The sequence below is a fragment of the Teleopsis dalmanni genome, chromosome 2 (assembly GCF_002237135.1).
Source record: "Teleopsis dalmanni isolate 2A chromosome 2, ASM223713v2, whole genome shotgun sequence".
Taxonomy (NCBI): Eukaryota; Metazoa; Arthropoda; class Insecta; order Diptera; family Diopsidae; genus Teleopsis; species Teleopsis dalmanni.
In genome coordinates, this window is record NC_051847.1 from 85,380,985 (window position 1) to 85,393,490 (window position 12,506).

Below are 12,506 nucleotides of genomic sequence, written 5' to 3' on the forward strand. Positions count from 1 at the left end.
TTCGTAACTTTAAGATAATTTTTTAAGATTATTTTAAACCTATAAATTCATGGAGAAAAAGAGTTAACAGCGCCGGCATAATTTTCTTATTATTATAAGAATAATTATTCTGTTTGTAAGGGGTTAGAATATTCCCCTTAGTACAATATTATATTGTAGTAAGTAGCACGGCACTTATGACACCCGACCGGAGGTGTAAATCTGGTACTACATGGGTCAGGTGCCCGCAGCTTCAGCTGTCCCAACCAACTGAGGTTAACAGTATCGTAATAGCTATGGTTAATACCCAAACTAACGCGGGAAGGTTAATTGGTATTCCTTTATCATCATTCGACGTGGTGTTGCGTATTCATCAGCGGGTGCTGTGACCCAAACAACAGAGGTTAACTTCAATAATACTGGCGAAAATTCATTAGAATTTCCAATGCGACATTTATCGGCGCATTATCTTGATACATGTGTTTGTAGAGCACCGTGATCTTAAGCTTTAATGACACGTACTAACGCTAAACAGCACTGTTACTGTCCTATAGATCCTATATATGATCTTCATCCTACAGATGAGCTGTTTTCGTTTATAAATTGGGTAATACAAAAAATTTTCGTGTTTTTTGTCACTAAATGGTGTTGATTCCCATATATCTGACAACACTAATCCATTTATATCAAACGATGATGTTTTTAAAAGGCGACATTTCAGAAATAAAGCATGTAATTTTTTTTACTATGTGTGCAATTTACGGTCAGGACGATATGAGTAAACACTGAACCCAGGTGTTTTTGGATAATTTTTAATACCAGTATGTGCTATATTACTTTTCAAGAAAATAGTGACATTTTTTAATAAAACAATTACATAAGTATTAATACTAGGAAGTACCTACTTAGCCCTGCATAAAGAATATTGAAAAAATTATACACTACTCTAGGCTTGTATAACAAAGCTACTTATATCGAAATTAATCTATATTATAATAAAATACTTATAGTAATCCATACCATTTATGATATTTTCATAAATATTTTCATAATATTTCATAATTTTAATAATTTTCATCGAATCTCAGAATGGTTACAGGCTCCTTGGTACCTAATTTAATTTATATTCACTACTGTCATGCATGCAGTCAATTCTCAATTTTACTTAAATATATATAAGAAAATAAACAACTATCATGGAGCTAACTAACTGTTTTAAAAAATTTCACATAGGTATTTCTTTATTACACAAGAACTGGGTTCTTATAAGTCTTCTAATCAATCTATATTCCTACTTTTGGGTTTCTTAAGCTGAATTATAACAATAATAGGCAAAAATTTAATTACAAATTAAAAAAAAAAGAATTGCTTGAATTGAAAAGAGAAAAAAAAAATTTCATATGATTTGATCTATTTAATTTAATTTATTATCACTTTGGTAATGCATGCAGTCGGTGCTCAATTCAGCTGAAATGTATATTTGAGAAGAATTCAAGGTGTTAGGAAAGAAGAAATATTTTATATTGAAAACGTGCATTTTTTCTTCCATTATGGTAAATAAAAGTACCATTTAAATTATGTAGAGAAGAAGGAATCATTTTATAAATAAAAATTTCTATTAAATAGTTTTAATGTAAAAAGTTATATCAATAAGTAATTATATCAATAGATTTAGCGATATTCATTTTCTTAAATGCTTAAAAACAGTAAAATAAATCTGCAAGCAGAAAAAAATCGGCTTTGGGTCAGTTGACTAATGAACGCTTACTCTGAGCTTCAAATTCGGCAGGGCACGAGTTCGATTCCTGGTACTTGCAGTTTCAAAAAATTATTTATGAATAATTAAATACAAGAATTATTTCCAAGACCACTGATGATGGGTATTTGGTAATACTCGAAACAGCTGTATGGTCAGCCAAAAATTCAATTAATTAAAATAATATAAAATTAATTTTTGTTGTGGTTTACTACTGTTCGAAAAAAACCGCTTTATCTATTCTATAAAATTTTCAGGTTTTTTTTTTACTTATATATATATTAATTGAAAAATATTGAAAATTATTGAAAAAGGCAATCTGATTTGTCATTTATGATATTATTTTTCTAATAAAAAATTATATAAACCGAAATATTCGTATTAAAATTTTTTTTTTTTTAAATACTGAAAACTAATTATAGCAATAACTCACTGAGTATCATTTTTTATTAATTTGGGTTGCTACATAATCTACCTTAGTCCTGGTTAAATTAAATTTTATAACAAAAATAAAAATATAATATTTAAATTAATTATGGTCTTTTTAAATTTTATAAAAAAACTAACCAGAAATTAGAAACATTTCGAAAATTGGAAATATTTAAACAAAAACAAAATCGTTTCTATTTGTGAGCATATACTGTTTTATTTAATTTAATTATTAAGTTATTATTTATATTCAACTTACCTAAGTACAAAGTATATATCTATATATTTCACACTAATTAAATTTTATTTTTGTCATTATTTTTCTATCCACTGTTTTGAGCACTTGCCCATTAGTATCCCATAAAAATATAAATAATTTTTTTGAAAACATTTCGAATTTTTTTTTTTTTTAAATTTACACTGTTTTTATGCCAATTTAATTATTGATTAGTTTTATTAATTACGCCTTCGGCTTACATCTTTACATTTTGAAGAAATTAATTTTTATAAATGTCTCCGTACTAGCAACAGGACATTTCCGTAAAATCTATTAAAAAAGCTATTAATTTTCATTATGTCTTCGAGGGAACATCGAGGAAACATCAAGGGAAACTAGGTTATCATTACACATTTTTTATTGTTCATCGGTGGTTTTTGTTGTTATTGTTATTAGTGTTATTGTTGTTGTTGTTGTTATTGTTTTGTCTTGTTTTGTTCTTGTGATAATTTTACACAAATAATTACACTTTAACGTATTTATGGAGTTATAGAAAATCAATAAAATATTTTTGAAGAACACAAAAAAATCATATTTTCTATAGTATTTATTTTCTATAAATAATATGTCTTATTATTTTAATTATAATTTGATTTTTTCAAATTATTTAGACAATTTTTTTTTTTTTGTTAAATTGATTAAAATACAAAAAACAAGTTCGCTCATGTTTTGGTTGTACAAAAATAAAAAATTTAATTCAGAAAAATTTTAACAGTTAACGATTATTTTTTTTACACTATAATTCTGTTAATACAATACATGTTCCACAAATTTTATTAAATAAAACATTTACACGATAAATATATTTTTTATATTTTTCAAAAATTTTAATTAAAAATTATATTTCTTTAAATAATTCTTATTACTTAATCACTGTAGCAGTCGTGGTCGCCTTCGTTATTGCTTTTGCTAGACCAAACACGCAGGCTGTATGATTTCAACTGAAATCGAAATTCATCAGCGGACTACAGTTACCCGCCAAAGTAATGCCAAAACAACAATGCATTAAGCCATGCACAGCCTGCCGCCTCAACACCCACAACATTCACTGTACGTACACAGTACACTTTTGAATGCTAGCGTCACTGTTGTTGCTGCCTTCCACTTGTATCATAACAGGACAACATTCTACAATAACAAAAAATATGTCAAAATATATCAACAATCGTACGTTACAGATAAGTAAGTCTTCGTGTTGTTGTTGTTATTATTGTTGTTGGTATGTTGTTGGTAAGTTGTTATTGTTGTAAACTTTACTTGGGGATAAGCGAAATCCACCAAAGCCGCAAAAATAACACTTAGCGGTATTTTACGAGAGAAACTTGTTTTGATTAGTCTTAAGCGCATATCAGCTTCAAAAATATAAATCAATTTAATAATTTCTCTTATCAATGAAATACAATCCACTTTTGGAGTTCATTAAGTTTAGTTGCGCTGTTGTCAAAGACCGGTCTGTGCTGTTATTTCAAATATATTTTGTTGCTTTATGTAAACTCAGTCAGAAAATGCTGAATATTTTCTTTACATTCTTTTAATTTTTATTCATTTAAAGAGCGCTGTAAAGTTAACAGTTATATTGGGAGCTTATAATAAAGACCGTATAAAGTTCTCTGTACACCATTTTAGAGCTTTTTGTATAAAGACTGTATATTAATACGGTCTGTGTTTTCTGTGCAATTACGGTTGAATAATAGAGCAAAACATTTGAAATTTAAAATTTGAATAAAATTTAATATGAATGTATTTAATTTATTTTAAACTAAAAGTAATCAATTTTATATTATTTAATTATTAATTAAATTGAGTTAAATTAAATTTAAATTATATTAACATAAATTGAATTAAATCAAGTTAAGTAAAATTAAATTATATTAAATTATATAAATGAAAAATTTTACAAAATAAATTCAAATTAAATTAAATTTAAATGAAATTTGAACTAAGTTAATTTTATTTAAAAGTTAAACGGATTCGAATAGCAAAGAAAAGATAAATACAAAAGTTTTACTTAATTTATTTAAAATTTGGCTGACCATACTACGTTGTTTCGAATATTGGCAAGTACTCATCAGTCTTAGGAAATGTTTGAATTTTTACTTGATCAGTTTCTTGTCCGCATATAATTTTTTTGGGCTACAAGTGCCAGGCTTAGAACTCCTGCCTGTTAAATTAGAATCGTGTTTTTCCATAAGAAGCCAAGGCTGCACACACTTTCAATGCTTAATCGCGATGACACCATTAGTCATCGCTTCTAATTTGACAGGCACGAACTACGAACTATCAACTAATTAAAAAATTCGAACATTTCCTGAGACCACTGATGATGAGTACATTGCAATACTTGAAACACCGTTGTATTGTCAGCCAAATTTCAATAAATTAAATAAAATTTTAGTCCTTGTTGATTCTTTGCTATTCAAATCCTTCTAACTTTTAAATAGTTTCTTTTAGTCATAAAGACTCCTCACTCTGGGCAAGAAAATATTAGCATTAAAAAAAATTAATTTAATCAATCGCCGCCTAAAACATAATCCTTATATAAAAAGGTAGGAAAAGTCATGACTTCTTTAAAATTAAACTCGAATAGCTAAATAATTGATCTTATGACTTAAAGAAATAATGGAAAATTATTAATTCAAGATTTTTATCAAGTCAATTTACTGGTTTATACTTAAAGCATTAAAAAAAATTAAATAAGCCTTGTTTTAAATATTGTAATTTAACTCCATTTAAACTTAAAAGCTAATATCACCCACCAAAATTAAACCCTAGCCATCTCCAATCCACTCATTCTCCCTAGTTCGCTACCCCCTCCTATCAACAATCAACCATCACCTATCTACATCCCAATTGATTTATTTGACGTGTAAACGTTTCATATTAACTACGTTTAGATTCCAATAAGCTACAGCAACAACAACCCACCAAAAATGTCAAAAAAAAAACCAAAACCGCAATTAATTTAAAAAAAAAATCATTTTATTTAACGAACACAAAAATAAAAATTTAATATAATCAGTACAGTACACAGAGCACATCTCAACTAAACACTGTTTTAATAATTTTCAGTGGTTCTCACATAATTAACACCAGATGGCATGGAAACCTTATCGAATCCTTTGGGGAATAATTTGGCTGCTTCCTGGTCAGTGACATGAGGAAGAATCATCACTTTAGTACCAGGCTGTAATATGAAGTTAAACATAATTATATACTTTTCCTCTAATTCAAATTGTTGGTTTACTTACGGTCCAATTAGCTGGAGTAGCAACAACCTTCAGTTTGTCAGTCAATTGCAATGAGTCGATGACACGAAGAATCTCACTTTAATAAAAAATATCAAATTACTTTCATTTTCTTTCACTTTATGAAAATTATTCAAACTTACTCGACATTACGTCCTGTGGACATTGGATAGAACATTGACAAACGCACTTTATGATCAGGACTGATTATGAAGAGTGCACGAATGGTTTTACCTATTTCGGGATCCTTCTTTTGATCTTCATCCAACATTCCGAAATTCACTGCCAAGTCACGATCGGGATCAGCAATGATTGGGTATGGAAATTCACCGGGAATATCGAGACAATAGGATTTAATATCGTTCACCCAGTCAACATGGGATTTGAGTGCATCTACAGAATGTGCCAAACACTTAACATTTCGCTTGGCGAACTCTGGTTGGTGCACTGCAATTCGTCCCAATTCAGTGGTGCATACTGGAGTAAAATCGGAGGGATGAGAAAACAAAACAACCCAACTGAAATGAAACAAGTAAAATATTTTGTAAAATGTTTGCCCAATGTTAAATGTTTATTAACTTTTTTTAACAAATACGGCCACTGAATCAAGAAACTCGGTGTCATTATATATTCTTCAGTGTAGTTAATGACTTTGAAATAATTTAATAAAGTAATTTATTTGAGTTCATATAAAATAACTATAACGCGAGTTTAGTTAATTAAAAACAATATATTTAGATAAATTAAAATTTTGAATATTAGCAAAATTATTTCCTATATATGTGACTTCAAAAAATTAAATTAATTTCATTTCAATATTTTCTATAAATTATTTCAATTTTTATCTATTGATTGCAATCACAATCAAATATTTCTTAAAACTGTTTTAGTGAAATGCATTTAAATACTTTAAATATTTTAATCACTCCCAAAATAAACGATTTTATTATTTCGATTATCAAGTGTTCGGTTTTTATCAGACGACCGATCGAATGGCATTAGAATTTTATTATTAAAATGAATTCCAGTTTTAATTATTCACAAAACATTTAAATAATTAAATTTAAAGTCATTGTATTAATTATAATTAAAGTTATAAGGGAGACTTACGATCCTCCCTGCCAATCGTAGAATTGAATTGGACCTTTGGTGGTCTCAGCTTTGAAATTTGGCACTGTCGATCCCAAACGCATTTTGTAGGAAAATAATTTGATAAAAAGTAAATCACAAAAATATCACGAAAATTATTGAAGACAACGTAGTGTTCACAACCAGAAACAATCGCTTTCTGTTCTCAGTTCTCCGGTGAGCTCCACATTTATATATGAATTTCGTCGTTATCTGTGAACCTTTACGTATTGTTCTTGTTGCTTTGCAACTCTTCGGCAACTATACTTCATTTCGTCAGTATACTAACATATTGCTTCTCCCAAAAATAATAAATTCTATAAGATGTCGCAGTTTATTAATTTATTATTTTTGCTTCTCCTTACTAGTTCTCATAAATTTATAAACAGAATTTTTCCATCTTTAAAATAGATTTTAATATTTTCGGTTAATAATTAAGAATTATTTGATTTCAACACTACTGCTTTAAATTGAGACATAATATATTTCCATATACAGAGCAGGTCTTCTTTCAATTATTTCTGAAAGTATTTATCTCATAAACATAATTATCATATAATTAAAAATTTTACTTAAGGAAAATATGATAAATAAACATTAAAATAATAATTATAAAGCCAGCAGTGTCGCATATATATACCATATATGTACAAATATTATCGCAAATATTCTTTAATTCATAAATTCATCTCAGAATCAACTAATAGTGCATTATGTCATATACGGGTCTACTATATACAAAACATACATACATTAATAGGTTTTCATATAAAAATAAAAACAATAGGTAATCTTTATGGAAATGACTTAGACCTTATCAAATTCCTTATTTGCTGGTGAATATTGTTTATTTTCTGCTTTTGTTTACTCAGATAAGGGTAATCTAATTTCAGCTCGTCCAACTGAAAACATATTGTTAAGTAAGTGAAGATATTACTCAGTCTCTAATACTACTATCACAATAAAACAGCTGTGAATTGAGAATGCTTAGTACATAAACGAGAAGATTATTGCAATATTAGAACTTAGAGACGAAAAATTAGTAAGAAAATTTAACATTATTATTAAAAATAGATAGAAAATAATCAAGATAATTAAAACATTATTATTCAAATATAGTTACAGTTACATATACATATATATTTGCAAAAAAAACTGTTGATAACTGAAAGGAAATTATTATCTAATTATAATAAGTTAATATTATTAAACGAATGTCTGATATATTTAAAAAATATAAGTACATGAGAAGAGTCCCCCATTCCTTCTCAGGAACGGTTAAACGCATAAAAAATGTTTTGAGAGCAACTCTATTGAGAGTTGTCGGCTGTATAATTTTAGTATTAACATTATTTACAATAGCTTCTAGAAGATTTTTTTTGTAAATTGTTGAAACAAAGATTTATAGAAGTTTTCTTCTGATGTTGAGTCACAAATGAACTAGTCCGAAAAAAGTACTTAAGAGATTTTAAATTATTTACCTCATATTTTATAAAAAATATATAATAGATATGTGCATAATAGAATTCGAGAAATCACTTCATTTTTTTCTCAAGTAACTCAATATTTCATATCCTTCGTCGTTTGTGATTATGACAAGTAAGTAAATTTCTTATATTTTATTTGATTTGTCTGAGATATGGATGGTAATTAAGAAATTTTTAAAATATAAAGGAAGACATTTTTCTAGATCATTTACTTATTTTAAGAACCTTCAACAAATGTGATTGCGAATTTGGACAACTACTTCCACTAGCAGTGTCAGATCTAAAACAAGATGTTTTTAAGCGGAAACACTTTCTTTAAATATTGTGCCAAATCTTGATTTATTTCATGTACTTCTACAATTTTTACAAGCAAATTACTTTTGCTTGTATATATGTGATTTGAATATAGTCTTAACCGCCACTATATTATTAAAGAGCTTCTTCAAAATTCATGCATTCAACTTTTCCAACACCACTTAAAAAATTTGCTATTATAAAATATCTAATATTTTATTTTCATTAGAACATATAGAATTACCAACTATATACATTGCAATACTTTCTAAGCTACTAATAATACTTGCAGAAAATGTAGCGCAATGCAGAGTAAGCTCCAAACATCAATTTATGAGCTGAAATAAAAGCAAAACAAAACAAGTTGTTTACCGGCAGATTTCGGCAACTTTAGTCAATAATATTTTTTGTTTATTGTTTACTGAGTTTTTATAAACAATTTTTTATCGGATTTAGATTGCTGAAGTGGGAGAAAAAAACCTAAAAATAAAAGCTCGTGTTTAAAATCGAATATTCGCACGCGTCAAGGAGAGGCACATGTCTATGTCGAAAACGAAGACCTAAACAAAAAACAGCTGTTTTTAGATTCACTGGAATTCAATTAATCTTAGCGGAAGATTGTTGCCCCTAAAGCAAGTTCGTAAGTATATGTAGTTCAATTGATCGAACGAAATTTAAATACATATACGTACGTTAATGAGGCTAAGAAGTAATTTCATGTCAAAGTGAGAAAATATTAAGTACCTAATAGATGTAGCCTATGCCAAGTATATTTGGTGTTAAACTACTAAAGCTTTGTAGGTCATGATCAAACATTTCATCGTATTGTAAAACTATGACCCAAACAGCTTAACTACATTCCTCTTTTCTTAACACAAATAGATCATATTATTGCTATAATAAAGTTCTCTTTGGGCGAATAACAAAGAACCATTATCTTTGAATGGACTAACAGACCAATTTAAATAAGGATATACAGAATCTTCTAAGAGAAAAGTACCTTTGGGGAATTTGTTTGTAATTTATGCTGTACTATACAGTTGGGATCTGCGCAAAAGTCGGCTGTCGTATAAGGAACTAGGATCTTCAAAATACACGTTTATAAAAAGACCATTTACATCGCAAACTGCCTGCAAAATTAAGCTCTAATAATGCTTCGTATTAGAATAAGCCTTCTAGCTACGGTGCGGAACACTTATTTTAATATGTGTGCTGTCTATGCAACCAATTATGAACGGACGTTTTTTCATAGATGTCATTTTTGCCATATTAAAAAGTGTTTCGGCCGTATTTGGTTACTTTATAAATTGATGTCCAATTGACATGAGTCAAGCACTAGCTCTTTCAATTATTCTCCACGCAGCAGCTTTTGATATACCAAAAAATACCAATTTTTCAAAAGATGTTTGTATTTATATTATACCATAAAAATATATAAATCTCCTCCGATTATAACCACCACAATTGTTTTATATTTCGTGATTGAAATTTAGAAATAAATCTATTAAAGTATTAAATTTAATTAATTGCATATACGCATATATGCATATACTCGTCAAATGATTAGTAGCAGATCGTTAAAATCTAAAATTTTTTCTGAAATCTTCATCGCAAAAATTATGAAAAGTATTGCTGATGCTCTTCATCCCCTGCCCTGAGATTAATACACTTCAACTAGTGTTTAAAATAGGAATGGAAGAGCTAGTTTCACTGTCTCTGGATGAATTTATTAAAATATTCAATGTGTTCAGATCTTATTAGCCAATTATCTACATAATATAATATATGATTAAGGAAATACTCTTTGGATTTCAGTAAAATGGATGAGCCATAATACAGATTGAAACTAATATCGGTTTGTAGGTTTATTATTTAATATATTGAGTAGGAAAATACTCTACTCGATATACTTCATTGTGTCAAAATACTCATTTGAATTTTTGTTAATTACTTAAAAAAAAAATAAAAAATATAGATAACATATACATATGTACATAAATATCTCATTAATATAAAAGACATGTAATTTTGTAGCGGTTTTTGTACTTCTGAGATCTTGCTTATAGGAGTATGTATATGTATACATATATTTGCTATTAAAATTCATTATTATTTTTTTTCTATTTACACATTTGTTTTCATATTGCATTAATAATCTATAAATCGATAAAAACAGTTTGTTTTTAATAAACAGTAAACAGTAGGCAACAAATTAAAACTATAGGTTATGCCAGTCATTACCTTAATCAGTCGGTAAACAAACATTTTTCCTATCAAATTACGATTTTATTATTCAAATATTTCTTCAGCTTTTTATTTTAGTCGTATGGCGCTACAATTTGAACAGGTAATTTTAGTGAGTTAGAAGCTATATATAGTTGTATACAAACAGCATTAAGTACACATATAGTTTCTCCAAACAATGTTATAAACTCTAACATATAGTCAGTCTTGTATTATTTAATGTCATCAAATTTTAGCTCATACGAATTGTTTTCAGATACTGATGATTGAAGTTTAGATTTAAAGTTAATTTTTTTATATATTTATAATTATTTCATTTTCGGGTATAAAATAATTATATTAGTCCTTTTCTTTTGTAAGCGTATCGCAAAAGAAGAACTGCTTATTTTAAAAATAACATATGAAACCACACTGCTTATTTTATTTGTTCTTTTGTAACATGCTTACAAAAGGAAAGGCCTATTATTATTTTAATATTGAATTATGCCAGAGATAAGTTGCTGCTAACATATGGATATGAGCTTTGAAAGTCTATAGTCCAAATACCATATATTAAATGCCTTATCAATAAGTGACTTAAACTGATTTTTAAATTACAGACGTATTTATAGAGACTTATTTGATATATCAACTGGGGTTTGAAGAGGTAAATGGCAGATTTGTTTTACGAGGGTGACTATTTATATTTTGAGTCTTGGCAATACTGATTGTTGTCCAGTGTCATCTGACGTTTCATTATGAAAGTTTGACATTGGACATTTTAAGCATAATCTGCCTTAGACTTTTTGTCAAAAGAGCATTATTTGTGTAACTCGTATTTACAGTGTTTTGTAAATTGAAAAAAATGGAATTAACGCGAGAAAATTTTCGTGCAATGATTTATTACGACCTTCGACGTGGACGTGGTTTATCAGGGCAAGAGTGCATCGATCAACTTATTTCTACATTTAGCGATGAAGTAAAATGTACATCCTTTGTCACTATAAAACGCTGGTACAATGATTTTAATTGTGGCCGCAGTTCGCTCACTGACGAAATTCGTGAAGATTGGAACAGGTGTTCATGTTCTGGTATAAGCCAGAACGTGAACAGCAGTCGCCTGTATGGGTGTATCAAAATGAAGTAAATCCAACAAAAGTTGTGCGCACTCGAAGCACTTCCAAAAAAACGGTTGCTGGTTTTTTCGGTAAAACTGGTCATGTGGTAACTATACGAGTACTATTACAGGAACGTAAAACAGTCAATTCCAAATGGTATCTAACCATTTGTTTACCGAAAGTCTTCAGTGAAATACGGAAAACAAACAAGCGCCGTCGATCATTCTCCATCGCCATCAAGACAATGCGAGTACTCATATATCTCGTCTAACAACCGACTATTCGTAAGAATACTAGAAAATTGCGTGGACAACGAGTTTTGTCGGTGGATGAAGCGGAAGCCATTGTTGCATTTAAAAACCATGTTTTGGACCATGTTTTCAACGACAAGTTAAAATTTTCCTCGCACATTTTATGAAAATTAAAATTGCTAAGCAAACATTCCATTTAAATTAGGGTAGATGTCTATCTTTTATTTTACAAAAAACTAGAGAATAAAAATTGAATCAGTTGGGTATAAATTTACTTAATTTTTAATTTTATATACATTGAATTAAGATATAGTACAAA

The 12,506-nt window shown here is 28.3% G+C and overlaps 1 protein-coding gene across 1 annotated transcript; it reads right to left on the minus strand.

The window, feature by feature from the left end:
• Positions 1 to 5,435: 5,435 nt before the first annotated feature.
• Positions 5,436 to 6,879, minus strand: LOC119679583 (peroxiredoxin-6-like). The gene is made up of 4 exons (XM_038092028.1): positions 6,797 to 6,879; positions 5,830 to 6,204; positions 5,690 to 5,765; positions 5,436 to 5,625 (listed from the first exon to the last, which is right to left on the minus strand). The coding sequence occupies exons 1-4, from the start codon at positions 6,877 to 6,879 to the stop codon at positions 5,497 to 5,499; spliced, it is 663 nt and encodes a 220-aa protein (XP_037947956.1). The 3' UTR covers positions 5,436 to 5,496.
• Between the last annotated feature and the right edge of the window lie 5,627 nt (positions 6,880 to 12,506).

Coding starts and splice junctions, on each gene's coding strand:
- LOC119679583 (XM_038092028.1), bottom strand. CDS start 6,879: ATGCGTTTGGGATCGACAGTGCCAAATTTCAAAGCTGAGACCACCAAA. Junction 6,205..6,796: donor TACGATTGGCAGGGAGGATC/GTAAGTCTCCCT, acceptor GTTTCATTTCAG/TTGGGTTGTTTTGTTTTCTC. Junction 5,626..5,689: donor CTACTCCAGCTAATTGGACC/GTAAGTAAACCA, acceptor TTCATATTACAG/CCTGGTACTAAAGTGATGAT.